At 57.2% G+C, this 14,907-nt stretch overlaps 1 protein-coding gene across 11 annotated transcripts in view; it reads right to left on the bottom strand.

Annotated features, from left to right (window-relative positions):
* Positions 1 to 14,907, bottom strand: part of EVC (EvC ciliary complex subunit 1) — a 52,301-nt gene that overhangs the window by 18,477 nt on the left and 18,917 nt on the right. For 9 of the 11 annotated variants that reach the window (XR_005647670.1, XR_005647671.1, XM_039838207.1 and 6 more), the window contains exons 9-12: positions 12,453 to 12,669; positions 9,846 to 9,994; positions 9,230 to 9,328; positions 169 to 381 (exon numbers count right to left, since the gene is read on the bottom strand). Coding sequence is in view for 8 of the 11 variants with exons in the window: in XM_039838207.1 (XP_039694141.1) it covers positions 169 to 381; positions 9,230 to 9,328; positions 9,846 to 9,994; positions 12,453 to 12,669 (678 nt within the window). In the remaining 3 variants the exon portion in view is untranslated. Of the gene's footprint in view, positions 1 to 168; positions 382 to 1,197; positions 6,438 to 9,229; positions 9,329 to 9,845; positions 9,995 to 12,452; positions 12,670 to 14,907 lie in introns of those variants that run through there. The other 2 variants (XR_005647672.1, XM_039838214.1) reach the window with 2 other exon arrangements.

Here is a 14,907-nt window from a genome sequence, read left to right as displayed (position 1 = left end):
CAACCTTCTCCAGCCCACGCTGAGGGCGGTCGTGAAAGGCCGGCAACCAGAATCTGGGTAAAGCACCTAGCACGGCACTAGGGGATGCTCGACAAACGATACCTCTCGTTATTCTCCACAAGTTTCAAAACATGCCGACGCCGGACCTCGTTCTACGAAATGTCGCACCTGCCTTTCCTGCTCCAGAAGGTCCTGGAACAGTTTCCACTGCTGTTTCCGAAAGCGATCCGACTTCCCCAGCTGTCGGGCGGTGTTCTCCTGGGCCTCCTGCCTCAAGTAGTCACAGTCCGCCTGGGAGAGGCCGGTCATCCCCGGGAGTGTCTGCAGGAACAGGACGTCCGCAAATTTCTGGAATGTTTCCATGGTGCTGCGGTACAGCTCCTGAAGCCAAGAGAGCCACACGGCAGAGTTACAAGTCAAATGCACGGGAAGTCCGGAGGGTGTAATGACAAGATATGGACTCTAAAGTACTGATGCTTTCGATGCTCACGAAGGTGAGAGCCACTCTTAAACCTTAAAGCAAAGAGCTGGAAATTATAAAAAGTAACACTGCTTAGTTAGAAAAGAACCAATAAGAACTTCTAGAGTTGAAGAATGTTATCCAATATCATCAACCCAATGCACAGAGTTACTTGCAGCTTAGACACAGCTGAAGAGAGAATTAGTGCGGTGGAAGACAGATCAGGAGAAAATCCAGAACGAAGTAAGGAGAGACTTACGGATGGGAAATATGGAGAAGACAAAGGTATAAAAGATACGATGAAAAAGTTCGACATATGTATTTGGAGTCCCCAAAGGAGAGAAGGGAGAGCCCAGGTAGAAGCAATATTTGAAGCAATAATGGCTGAAAAATTTCCCAAAACTGATGAAAGAAACTTATAGATAAGAAAACTGAGGCTTTATTGCACATGAAAAAGAGACATTAAATAAATTACATGAGTCTACACACAGGGCCCTAGTAGTCAGACTCTAGCACCCATAATCTTAGCCATAATGCTCTCAGGTAAAGTGTTTTAAACAATGAACAAATAAATGAATGAATGAATGAATGAGGGCTTAACCAGCACCTAGGAAACATTGGGTTACTTTTTGCTACATTAATAGTAGGTAAAATAGCTTTTAAGAGAAAAAAAGGCATGACTAGAGATAAAAGGGTTCACTTCATAATGCTAGAAGGCTTAGCTCACCAGAAAGGTGTTAAATTCTAAATCTGTATGATTTTAATGGCATTACCCAAATCAATGGAATTTGCCACATTCACAGAATAATGTAGAAAAATATCACAGGATTATGTGACTAGATGAAGAAAAAAGCATTTTACAAAATTTAATTCCCATGCAAAACAGAAGTGGAAACTTCTTCAATCTGAAAAACAAAAAAAAACCAAAAAAACAACTATCGCAAACATTACACCTAAAGGTGGAAACTACAAAATTACATTAAGAAAAATTAAATAAGACCTAAATAAATGTAGAGATATACTATGTTTCTAGATCGGAAGATTCGATATTGTAAAGATGTCAGCAAATTGATCTGTAAACTACAAATGCTAACCAAATTGGTGGCCATATCGACAACTACCTAGAATATGGATCAAAGCTCCATGTGCTCTTTAATCCAACAATTCCGCTCCTTGGTTCACGCCCAAGAGAAATGTGTGCACAAGCGTATCGAACGGCATCTATGAGAAATTTTACGTCAGCAGAACGTGTACTCGTCTCAAAGAAGAAGGCACACACGTCCATGAACAGCAGAATGGTGGAGAGTTTACACCATGACCGATGAGGAAGAATGAACTGCTACACGCACCAACACAGACGAGTCTCGCAAACGTAAAGTTGAGCGAAAGCCACCTGACCCCAAAGAGCACATGCTGTACGATCCCACGTACGGAAAAGCAAGTATCCGGTTTCCATGTAAACGAGGAGACGGCTCCTGTGACTGTGGACAATGCGGGGACTGGCAGGAGGTGTCGGGGGGATTCTGGGGTCTTGGCCATGATCCCTTTCTGGATCTGAGTGGTGGATACAGAGACAGTATTTTTAATAATCACTTGTTAATCCGAAAGCTGATGTGTTATCCACTCATTTGTGTGTTACGTTTCACAGTAAAAAATGGTTTAAAAATATGGGACTGATTTACATTTCCTTCCAGCCTCTGCAAATCCCAATTTTCTGCCAGGAGATAGATTTTTCGATTGTCTTACTTGAAATGTATCATTCTATAGCAGTGGCTGGGGACACCGAGACACACCTTTTTGGGTTGTTGTTTGTGATTGTCAAACTACAAAAATATGCCATTTGCAAAATCAAGAAAGGTGAACTTTGTAAAAACTACATGGTCCATGAACCTCGGCTCTTTCTAATTAAAAACGTGTTGGATCCTATCAGCACCCCTGAAAAAACCACATGTACAGCTTTGACACGTGCTCTGACAGGCCCTAAAACACAGCGCTTCCCACCTACTGCTGACATTTCATTTGAGAGATACCGATTTATTCTGTGCCCCAAAAAGAACTGGAATTACTTTGTGTTATTGATTTCTCAGCATGCGTGATGGGTCGGGAGAGCAGGGGCTTCCTGGTGGGGAGAGAGGCTGGCCCCAGACCTCAGTCCTATACTTTCCCTCAGACAGAGCACATGGAACCCAAGGAGAGGCAAGGTCTCACCCTGGCTTTGTACCTTCCCGCAGGCTTCCGCCTCGGCAGCCTGGCTCATGGTCAAGGGCCCTCCCCAGGCTTCTCGCAGAGCGGTGACTCGGGCAGGCCAAGTGCACACCTCCTGGAGCCTCTAAAAGGGCATCTCGGTTTCCTTATCTGTCAAAGGGGTAAGACAGGAACATAACTCTCTAAAGACGACGCCTGCTTTGAGGCCGATTGTAAGGATTAGACACAGCACAGCGCACGCAGCAAAGCGCCGTCACACCCTTTGCCCCAGCGCTTCGCGGTGCCTTCCCCCGGGGAGCGGGGGGTGCCTTTCTGTCCTTTAATTTTGTCCAGTCATGTGACTTGCATTGGTCAGCGGAACGAGGCGGGCGTGAATGTGCTAGCATGAAAGCTAGACCTCCACCACTGCGAACATTCCAGGTTAGCCCACGGGTCTTAGGAGGAAATGACAGACAGGTGGAGCACGGCCGTGTGAATCAAGCCCAGCCTAGATCAGCCGACCTCTGGCCAAAGCACAGACCACGAGAACAAATGGCCGCCGTTTTCAGCCACTGGGTTTTGAGGTGTCTTGCTGCACAGCACTGTGTGGTCACAGGTACGTGATACAACACTAGACTGGGAGTCTTTAGAGTGACAACTGTTTTATCCCACAGCATTCACAGCTTCATCCTGAAAATGTCTCTTGAACACCTACGATGGGCTCTGTGCCAGGGACACGGCAGTGAAGAAGGCAGCCATGGGCCATGACCTTAGATGGTGCACCCCACGTGTGTGGGGGGCAGCGTGGAAGCCCTAGGGATAGCCCAGGGAATCCAGCTGGTCTGGAGAGGAGTCCGGAGGGCTCCCTGAAGAAGTGACTTTCAACTGAGAGCAGTCCGAGCAGAAGGGAGCGGATGGAGAGAACAGTGTTTCAGGCCGTGGAAAAGCACATGCAGAGGCACTGGAGTGGAGGGCCGGGCACCTCCGGGGGACGGAGGACGTCTGAGGTTGGCGGGAAGGAAGCGGGCAAGCAGCATGACTCCAGACAGGCGGCAAGTGGACCAGGTCATGTGGGCCCTGTGGGCTAGGTCAGGAAGGTCATGTGGGCCTGAGCGGGTGAGCCTTTTGGGCCAAGTCAGATGGGTCTCGTGGGTCAGGTCACGTAGGAGCTTCTTGGCCCAGGCTGGGTGGTCATTCACGGGCCAGGTTAAGGATGTTAGACTTCAGCCTGAGAGCTACGAGTGGCATTCTGGACAGTGAAGTGGGTTCCTGCATATGATCGACCTACTTACTGGACCAGAGAGGTTAGGTGCTATGGAGCGGGCCGCGCACCAGACACAGAGCCAGAAGGGGCCCGCGGCCGGTCAGTCTGATTCCTGCACGACCCCTCCGTCCTTTGTGCTTCTGCACCTCTTTTCGGGGAGGTGAGCTGGCTGGGAAAATTATTGAAAGGAAGGAGGGGTATCCTCAGTACCAAGAAGGTACTGGCCAGTTTTACTTCTGCAAATAAAGAAAACTAATGACTCCAGAAGCCTTATTAGGTTGAATCAACAAAGATACGTTCCCTCGGCTTGCCCTAGAGATAGGTATGAATGATAGATAAGCCGGGACATGCCGGTCCATTTTTCTCAGACTCTGCATCCTTTCTGATGATTTATCAGCCTATAACCTTGATGAACGACCATGGAAACTGACTCATCCTCTCTCGCACCATGAAAATGCATTTCCCAGAGACATGGAGCCTACACTTCTATCATTTCCTCCTCGAGACCTACTTCAAACAGATCGCTGCCCAGAAAAATCATTGTTTCAATATTCCTCTAAAAGCCGACTTCTTTTACTCTTTGGAAACTTACGGTTTCTCATCTGTGGTTGGCCACATAACACCCTAATCCCTGGAGCCTTTGAATGTGCCGCCTTACATGGCCCAAGAGATTTTGCAGAGGTGCGTTAAGGACCCCGAGATAGGAAGATGACTCCGAATGATCTAGGTGGGTCTGATGCGATCACAAGGGTCCTTGTAAGTGAAACAGAGAGACGAGAAGTCAGAGCGAGAGCAGACGTGGCCACGGAAGCAGAGGCTGCCCATGAGGACGGAGGACGGGGCCGCAAACCAAGGAGTGCGGGCGGCCTCTAGCAACCAGAAAAGCCAAGGGAAGAGATTCTCCCCTACGGACTGCAGAAGGGGTGCAGGAGGGGTGCGGACCCCTTCATTTTAGCCCGAGGAAATCAATTTTGGACTTCCGACATCCAGAACTGTAAGGCAATGATCCTGTGTTGTTTCAAGCCACTGAGTTTGTGTTCATTTGCTGCAGCAACCTCAGAAACTCACACACCATCTTCAGAATGCCAGCATTTCAGTCAATGGATACGTTCGCTCATTCACCGATTCACTCATTCGCTTATTCATCAGTGTTGACCGGTTGGTTGCCTGTAATGTGTCACCCCGGGGCCAGGTCCTGGGGAACATGGCTGCAGCCCTCACGTCAAGGAGCGTGACACATTCCTTTTCTCCTCTCGTTCATCAAATCACTTCTCTCGACTAGCGTGTTATAAGCCCTAGGCCTGAATTCCAGGCTCCCCGGCTGAGTGATCTTGAACAAAATACCTTAACCTTTCCATACTGTGTAGTAAAGTGGCCTTGCTGAGAGGCCTGGCCTTTGCCTTGGGTCCCGGGAGGTGATCTCTAAGTTCTGGAATGTTCTCCCTGATACGAGGGTGTTTGTTGACCTGGGGACATTGGGCCACATTACACAGCCCATGATAATGATGTGATTTACAGCGGGGGTCCTTTGGGCCACATGGTATCAGCTCAACCTCCAGAGGGGCTGGGGTTCAGGTCAGCCACGCTGGTGGCCAACCATGCCTGTGCCACTGTGTCCCAACAAAAACTGTGGACGCCGAGGCTCAAGCGAGCTTCCCCGGTTGGCAGTACACGGTGTATGATGTCATGCAGCTCCGCCATGAGGTGACATCCCCTGGGACGGGACGCTGGAAACTTCACGTTGGGCACTCTACACTGCCCCACGTGCCCCGTCTCTTGGCTGACTTTCATCTGTATCCTTCTGCTGCGAAAAACCATAATCGCGAGTTACGGTTACAATGACTTTCCATGTGAGTTCGTCCAGAGATTTAAAGACACTTAGGGGCATCTCGGGGAATCTCGAACCGGCAGTTGGCGTCAGACACGGCGGCTGTCTTCGAGACGGCTCTTGAATGCTTCATACGTGCCTACTGTCACGTCTCCCTTCTCCAAGGACGGGGTTTCATTTTCTCTCTTATTTCCCTCAGTCTGACTCCCCGTGAGCGCCCGGAACTGAGGAGCCTCAAAGCTGGCAGGGCTGTTATCTCACCAAGCTCCCACGAGACCCTTTCAAGAGAAACGGCCCACGCAGGAAGTCAGAGACGAAATCTCGGGAAACGAGCTGATCTACGTGACACCTGGGGTGGGACGATGGCGAACCCAGCTCTGTGCCTGTCACTGTCAGGATGACTCTGGGCTCGGTTCAGACATCTCCCAATGAGGTGACACGATGTCTGATTTAGTGGCATTAGACAAACCTTACTGTTTGTTTAAAGGCCAAGAGACAGTGGGCTTTTAGAAAAATGCACTTTCCTCTGCAGCCCAAGATGCATTAGGTGGTCATCGAATTTATCCCGCAGCCACTGTGCCCACAATATCACGATGGGTGTCTCATCCAAAGAAGGCGCCTCTGTGTGACTAGGGTGTGGGAAGAGCCAGCGGGCGCACGGCGGGTTGCTTCGTGAGTATGTCCTGTGCACGCACACGCTCCTAGGCAGCGATGACAATAACGGTAATCGTAACAGTTTTGAATGCTCCCTCTGTGCCTGACGCACTTACATGCTCTGCACGTGGGAGCTTATTTAAACCTCTGGTTAGTCCTATGCGGAAAGCTTATTATCCCTGTTTTACTGGAGGAGTCTGTTGACTATCAATACGGACCCTGATCCCAGCCTCCCTGCTGCCAGCTTGTCCCCTACGGCCCACGGCCCACACAGAAACCAGAGGGAGCTTTGGAAAGCATAAGGCAGGTCACGTCCCTACTCAAAACATGCCGGTGACTTCGGTCTCACTCAGAAGCCAACGCTAATGTCGTCGGAGGGACTGGAAGACTCTACGAGATGCCTGACCCCAGCCTGCCTGGCTCCTGGTGGCTGCCGTTGGGACACAGGGCGTCAAGAAAACAAGCACTTTGTTTGGTTGACAGCGGAGGCCCCAGTGCTGAGGCTGAGGGCTGCACAGAACAGTGCTCGATGGCATTCGATGAGTGACGGAATGAATGCACTAACTGCGCTGAGCAAACGGCTGGTCAGCGAGGAAGCAGGAGGCACGGCTGGGCCCCCAGGTCCGGAACCCGCGCGCCAGCCCTGGGCACCCCACGCTGCCTGTGGGGGGTGGGGCGGTGGGAGGTGTTTACGCCTCGTGGCTGATGGGCGCTTTCCTTCCTTCGCAGAGGAAGAAAGTGGGGTTTCGTCAGGCGAGATCTTAGATTCCCATCCCAGCTCAAGGGACGGAGCGTCAGCCCGCCAGGAAGTGTCCCCAGCTGGCGGTGAGCTCAGGCGGGCCCAGGGGGCACAGGGCGGCGGAAGCATCTGCCCTGTCGCACTTAGCACGTCGGACTCGCGCCCTCCCCCCTCCAAGACAGCGGCTCTCCAACTCCGCTGAGATCAGGACGGTGTGAAGACTGGGGAAACTGAGGCACGAGGCGGGTCGCCTGCTCCCAGTCCCACGACCGGTGAGCGGCCTGGCTGGGACCGGGACGCCGGCCCGCACCACGTGGCACGGTTTGCGGGGACAACTCCGGCACTGAAGCCGGAAAGACGTGTTTGATCCCACCTCTACCGCCGCGGAGCTCGAGCAGGTGGCTGGACCCGCACAGAGAGGTTACGCCAGGAACCCCGGGTCACACAGCACGCCAGCCCCCAGGGAAGACTGGAACTCAGCCCCCTCGTTCCTGGCCGTGGATCTCAGTCCCAACTCCCCAGGGACAAGCTTGTTCATTTCCTGCCTGGGGACATAGGTCAGGCGTGGCTAGGGCTTTGACAAGATGAAGCCCACCCCTACCTCACTCAGGAAAACCCCTCCGGGCTTGTCCTGGGGATGAAACGATCAACATCCGGAAGCACTTGGGACCGCTCTGGCCCTGAGCTAAGGCTGGCTCTGCGCGAGCTCCCTGTGGCTCCGAAACACAGCACCATGGACCTGCTAACGGCCCTGGGGAGGGCCCTTCCTGCCTCCTCCGGCTTCCGGCTTCCGGCTTCCGGTGGCTCCAGGTGTCCTTTTGTTTATGGTCTCAGCCTCTATAGTCACATGGCCTCCTTCCCTGTGTCTCTGTGTCTCTGTGGCCTTCACCAGTCATTCGATTCAGGGCCCTGACTAGCGTCCAGCGGAGAGAGGAGGCCATGCCAAGACACAGTGAGAAAGTGGCCGTCTGCAACTTTCACCAGAACCCAAGCCTGACGACCTCGACCTTGGACTTCCAGCCTCCAGAACTGGGAGAAAACGAACGTCTGGGTACGTCGTCATGGCGGCCCGAGCTGCCACGTACAGACTCCGTCCACCCAGCACGGCTGCCACCGCGATGAGGACCTGCACTTCCTGCTCTGGCACATGCGTCTCTCTGCCTGGGATGTGCCCTGACCCCTTGTCCACCTGGGGCCCATCTCCTCCTTCAGAGCTTGACAGCCGTCCTTGACCTCACCTTCACCCCTTGGGCACCCCTGCCCCTCCTCTCTGTCCCCACAGGTAGAGATGTTATAATGGGAGCCGACGCCGCCGGGTCCGGCGCAGGGCCTCGCGTGCCTTTGGTGCTCACGCCAGCACCCTGAAGAAGGGCCATCACTGCTCCCATTTCACGGCTGGGGAAACTGAGAGCTGGAGAGGCCCCGGAATATTCTGAAGGTCACACTGCAAGGAAGGGGAAGAGCCACGATACAGGCCCAGGCCCCGTTCACGGCACCGCGGTGGCTTTTGTCATGTTCCCCCTCATCAGACGTCCTCGTTTCTGCCTTTCCTACGGTGCTGGGTGCTGACTGAGCCCAGGGCTCTGTCTGCCTTGGCCATCGGCAAACCCTGGGGAGTCCCCGTCGCTGTGGAGGGCTCGGGTGCTCTCTCCCAAAGCCGGCCCTCGAGGACCACGCAGGCTTCAGCGCCCGCTCCCCACTCCCGAGCTGCAGGAGGCGGCCCGGGGTAGGTGGGGGAGGCCTCAAGCACAGACCTCCCTGTGTCAGGCCCAGCGCTTCCCCCGTCACCGCTCTGCCCGGCAGAACCACAAATGCCGGCCCACTTTTCACCCCGAGCGAATCGCCTCGCCCTTTGCCTCCAGAGACATCTGGAGGTGAGTCCCGAGCATCCTGGAAGTGGAAGGTACCTCGAATATGACCCCGGCGTCCGTCGTGCGCAGGCGGCCGTGGAGGGCATGGGGCTTGCCCGGGTCGCCCGGCCACAGTGCCAGGGCTGGACCTGAGCCTGGGGCTTTGGACGATGGGGGCCCAGGATGGTGTGGGGCTCTCACACGTGCTCAGATCCCGAGGGTCTGTCGGTCCCATCTCGAGGTCACGTACCTGGCACAGTGTGGCCACAGCCTTGGTGACTCTGACATCCTCCTCCTCCTCCAAGTCACTCCGCGTCAACCTCTGCCTCTGCAGGACCTCGTGAAGAGCCTGTGAGTAAAACAGGGGCTGAATCTGGTAGAAACATGTATTTTTTTCTCCAGAAAATGTCCCCCACTAGGGGGATGCTTGCCCCTGATTGACACACAAGGAAAGTGGGGCGTGGGGGTCAGGTGGCTTCCATGGCTTGCAAACCGAGGCCAAGACAATGTCCAGGAAAACCAGACTGTGCTTTTGTCCGGCCCACTTTGGAGGTGTTACCGGGTCACCGTCACTGCTCTCTCCTGGACACGAGCCACCCGGACATCATTCTCCAGCTTCAGCTGCCAGGGACCACCACCCAGGCCCGGGGAGACCCACCCGGCAGGGCCCTGATCACTGGCTCACAAAGCAGCTGGGGACACAGGACTCAGGGGACTCGGCTAAGGTTACTAGGCTGACCCATGGCCAGCCGGGATTTCTCCTGTCTGCTGGACGCCAACGCCTCTAGCCTCCGGCGCGGCCGGCATGGCTGCTCCCGGCACGGACATGCCCGCGGACATGCAGGGCGAGTGGGGGGCGGGCTCACCTGGAGGTGGCCCTCGGGGTCAGCGGCCAGCTGGGCCTCGGCCAGGAAGCTTCTCCGCTCCTCTTCCTGGGCCAGCACGAGCCCTGCCATCCCCTCTGCCTGGCGAACCAGCGACGCCTTGACCAGATCTTTGCCTTGCTGGACAAACTCTGAAATTTAAATAAGCCACAGGACACGGCAGGTGACTCTCCTGCCAAAACTTTCATTGGTTCCCTTTGCCGGCATGAAGACGGGGAGGAGCTGGGGGACAATCCCGTTCTAGCTCCGTTCATCGTTCAGGCACGTGTGCCTCCAAAAGGCAGTGTTAGGAGCCCGAAGTCTGTGAAGGCCGGGGCCCCATGGCTTAGGAGGGCCCCACCCCACCCTTCCCCTTGGGCCCAGGGCTTAGGATGCAAGAGGCTTTACTCAGCTGTTATGCGGGCAACTGGCCGACCTGGGCAGGGATGAACGGGAGGTGTTTGCCTGGGGAAGAGTGTGAGGGAGGGGTACGTGGCACAGGAAGGACAGGTGACGTGAGGGGACAGAGAGCCTGAGTCTGCAGGAAGACAGTGACGTTTCAGACTGGAGTTGACATCCAAAACCACGAGGATGAGCTGTCAGATCAGCAGCCCAGGAGAAGGGCAAAGCCAAGGGCGAGGATCCCCCTGGGCCTGGGGCAAGTGAACTGGGGGAGAGGGGACTGGGGATTAATGCGAGCCTTCGCCCACCCGGTCCCGCGGCCCCAGCAGCGTGCCAAGTGCAGCCAGCGAGCAGGACCCAGCCCTGCATTCAGCCTGCTTCCGGTCCAGAGCGGATGAGAAAAGCAGGAAGGGGAGCGGACAGTGTGGGACCCAGAGCCAGAGCCAGCGCCTGGGGGCGGAGACCAGGAAGCTCATCAGACTCTTCGCTTGGGTTTTGGGGAAGATGCTGAGCAGAGAGGATGGAGAAGCGAGGGCCAGGTCGCCAGGGGTCTGGTCTCTCCCTCTCACACACGTCGTGCTCACCTGTGTGTGCTGTTTCAAGCACACTTTCCTGGGTTTGATCTGATTATCTGTTAAGCCTCTGGCACCAAGGAAAAGATTGTGTCCAGGTGTCCAGGGGAGACCAGCCCTCCCTCTGCCCAGGATCCTCCCCACCGCCTGACGGTCTCCTTGCCCCCCGCCTCCCCACCTTTGCCAAGTTCAACGGTGCCCGGCCTATGGGGCCACTTGAGCATCTCATCCGAGCCACTCTCTGCTGCCAGGGTCTCTCCATACTGAGTGTGGCCCCACTGAGTGCGATGACCCCCACGGCCAGACGTGTTCAGGTTCTACACAGTCCAGGGTTCCAGCCAATAGCAGACTCCCGCGGGGTCACAGAGGCTGTGATGCTGAGTGGAAAACCTCTGTGGAATGGCCCGGTCGAGGTCCCGAGGTCCCACGACTATGTGCCTGCCCCGTGACCCCATCTCTGAAGGGCAGCAGGAAGGCAGCAGAGGGGACGTGCGTGTCGCGGAGGACCAGGTCCCTAGCCGCGGTGGGACCTGGTGCTATGGATTGAACTTCGCCCTCCCGAATTCATACGCCGAGGCCCTAACCCCCACGTGATGGCATCTGGAGATGGGGCCTCTGAGGAGGTAATGAAGGTTAAAAGGCCACACGGGTGGGCCCCGATCCACAGCGCTGGTGCCTCGTAAGAGGAAGGGACGAGAGAAAGCCCGCTCTCTGCCACGTGGGGACGTGGGGGAGGGCAGCCGTGTGCGGGCTGTGAACGGGCCTCACCAGGAACCGAATCGGCTCGCACGCTGGTCCCAGACTTCTGGTCCCAGACTTCTGGCCTCCACGACTGTGAGCAATACAGGCCTGCTCCTCAGGCCACCCAGTCTGTGGCATCCTGCTATGGTGGCCTGAGCTCACTGAGACACCTGGAGACTCCTGGTCCTACGGGGCCCAGGCCCGTCTGGGGGACCCGTTAGGCATACAGGTGCCACGCTCTGCAGCCGTCCCAGTGAGACCCAGGAGGCCCCAGGCTCTGCTTCCGTCCAGGCCCCAGGGCCACAAGCAGCCCTATGCTGACATCTTCCTGCCCAGGGCCTGAGGATGCTGGTGCAGAGGGGGTACCCCCCCAACAGGGGAAAGACCAGGTCTCTGCTTGTGGTCCCACTAAGTGATGCTGGCTGCCCTTGCTGCCCTGAGCCCTGCCCTGCCACCTCCCGGGCGCAGGAACTGTGTGACAACTGCCACACTGGGCCCGTCTGCTGCCCTGCACGCTCCGCCACCCCCACCCTCACCCACTGGCTGCTAAGCGCGTCCCTGAGGCTCGTGCTGTGCCAGAGGCTGTGGCTGACAGGTACGCGTGACTTCTGGGCATTTCTACCCTCCTCTGCCCTCTGCATGTTCCAGGTGGCTCTGCTGCAGGACACTGAGGTCCCCGTCAGCCTGAATCACCCATGAATGCACGGAGCGGGTAAGCCCGACCGCAGGAGGCAGCCCTCACTAACGCCACTTTATGGAGAAGCGAGCGAGGTTCAGAGAGTTTACGTGACTGGTCCCCGGAGACACTTGCAAGTGCCACCCCACGGCCCACCGCATGGGGGACCCCAGAAAGACCATGCCCCAGACCAGGGCGCCGGAGCCCTCGCTCGCTCACCCCTGCCGAAGCGCTCGGCCTCCCCCCAGAAGGCCTTGTGCTGCTGTGTCAGCAGCTCCTCCTTCTGCTGCCCCGACAGCTTCCTCTCCACGGTCAGCAGCTCCAGGCTCTGGGCGGTGGCAGTCAGGCGGCACCTGGTCTCCTCCTGGATTTGCAGCTTCAGAGATTCGATCATCTTCGCCATGTGCGCCCGGCCCAGGGTCCTCTCCAGGGTGTCCTAGGGAGAGCAGCACACTGGACGTTACGCTGGGATGTCCTGGGTCAGCGCCCGGCCACGAGGGTCTGCTGGCGCTCACCGGTTCCGTCCTGGCGCCCCCACCTCCCTGCGGGCAGAGCAGAGGAAGCGGCTCCCCTTCGAGCCTCCGGTGTCTGACCCTCAGACAGGGACCCTGTCGTCACTCACGGGGACGTGGATGACACGTGCCAAGAGCTTCGTACATACGGAGTGCCCCACAGAGGCCTGCTCCTCCGGGAAGGAATTTGGCACACGCCTTCAGTCAAAGGGAAGATCCACCTGCCCTGGGAGCCAGTCCTGCCCCAGCCCAGCGGGGCCTCTGGGACAGAAATGCAGGGGAGATAAAAAAGTCACAGTTCCTGGCTTTTGAGCCTCAGAGAGCCCGAGCGCTGCAGGTCTAGGAGTCTGCCAAGGTCAGACGGATCCAGGTCTAGGAGTCTGCCAAGGTCAGACGGATCCAGGTCTAGGAGTCTGCCAAGGTCAGACGGGTCCAGGAGGGAGGCCCCAGGCCCGGCGTCAGGCTTTCGGGCTGGCCCGGCCCTGACCCACCGCGTCAGCCTTACGGACGACGAGGCTCCTAGGAAAGCCGCCTCCCCCACGCAGGCCGCGCGGTCGGGAGGCAGAGGCGCGTCCCGCAGGTCCGCAGGGCTGGTCCTGCCCTCTCAGCGGGAATGAGAGGGGGTGACGCACAGGGCAGGGGTGCCGCTGTGTCCAGCCGACCCCGTGAGAGCGGCAGCTCTGAGTCCTTTCCCACCCAGCGACGGCCCCTCCAGCCGCCCGGCACTGGCGGGGGGCCCGAGCTGGCCGCAGCCCCTTCTCCTGCACCATGCCCGCAATCCTGCCCGGTCCAATGCCCCTTCTCCATGCCCTTCCTGGTGGCCCGTAGCCGTGCCAGCTCAAGCCCTGGTCACCTCGCCCTGGGCCATGGCCAAGGTCCCTTCTCTGGTTCCGCAGAGCAGACAGGGGGCCTGACTGAGCCGCAGACGGGAGTGACACTATCGTCCTCTGGCCCAGACCCTCCAGTAACCGCCCTCAGACCAAGTCCAAGCTCCCAGGCACAGCGCATCGACCCTCGAGGACCAGGCCGAGCTGAGTCTCCCGCCTTGTCCCCCCACCTCTCTGCTCCTGGCGGCCCGGCGCGCCCGCTCGCAGCTCCGCCGGGCCTTCGCACACACAGGACGCCCTCCGGAAAGGCCCTCTCCGCCCCTCACCCTGATGCCTGGCCAGGCGCTGCTCATCCTGGCAGGCTCTGTGGTGCCTCCGCCACCTTCCCCAGCCCACTGCTCCCCCCGTCCCTGCGTGCGGCGCTGCCCCAGCTTCTGTCTTTAAGGAACTAAACACAAGGACAGGCCCAGCCTGCACGGCCCAGCCCAGGCCTCGCTGCTGGCTGAGCTGCACGGGTCTGTGCTCTGATAACGTGTGACCGTGGCAAGGATAACAGTCCCCAGTTACGGACAAGGACACAGAGGGTTATTCAGAAGGCCACATAAGAAACCCAAGGGACAGTGGCTTTGAACCTTTTTCTCTTCCGATGAAACAAACTTGCCAGCAGCCAGCAGGCCCATGGCCACGAGAGGGCGCCAGAGGACAGGCGTGCGGTGGCCTGGGGAGGAGTGTGCCCGGCCGGCCGCGGCCACCTCTGATGCGCACGGCGAGGCCCTCCCTGCTCGCAGTGACTGCGCACCCCCTGGATTTACAGCAAGCTACGGTGGGAGTGGGGTGAGGTGAGCCTGAGCAGGGCAGCACGGGACGGAAGGCGGGGGAACAAAGGGACGCTAAGCGAGGGACACGGCCAGCTCTGAGGATGTAGCGCAGGCTCACACCTGGCCTCGCCCTTCAGAGCCGCGGGACCATGGGCACGGTGTCCTCAGCCGACACCCACTTTACAGAGTTGCTGTGAGGATTACATAAGTCATGAAATACAAAGCCCTTGAAGTAGCAGCCGGACACAGAGAGCGGTCACGAATGCCGCTGACCCCGTCACTACCCACGGCAAGTCCCCCATCGCTCACGGCATCTGCTTTTTCTCAAACGTCCCAAGAGACTGATTCTGCCAACCTTCAGGGCCCTCTGCAGCTCCCTGCTGCATTCCAGGTCCATGTGCCGGCCCAAGAATTTAAATTCTTCTAAAGTTTATCAACGGCATATCCCGAGATACATTTTTGGGGGTGTACGCGGGGTGCCGGCAGAGCTAGCCTGCCCCTTCTGAACAGATGGCAC

This window comes from Pteropus medius, unplaced genomic scaffold, assembly GCF_902729225.1.
Source record: "Pteropus medius unplaced genomic scaffold, Ma_sr-lr_union100, whole genome shotgun sequence".
Taxonomy (NCBI): domain Eukaryota; kingdom Metazoa; phylum Chordata; class Mammalia; order Chiroptera; family Pteropodidae; genus Pteropus; species Pteropus medius.
This window is presented reverse-complemented; position numbering and strand designations above follow the sequence as displayed.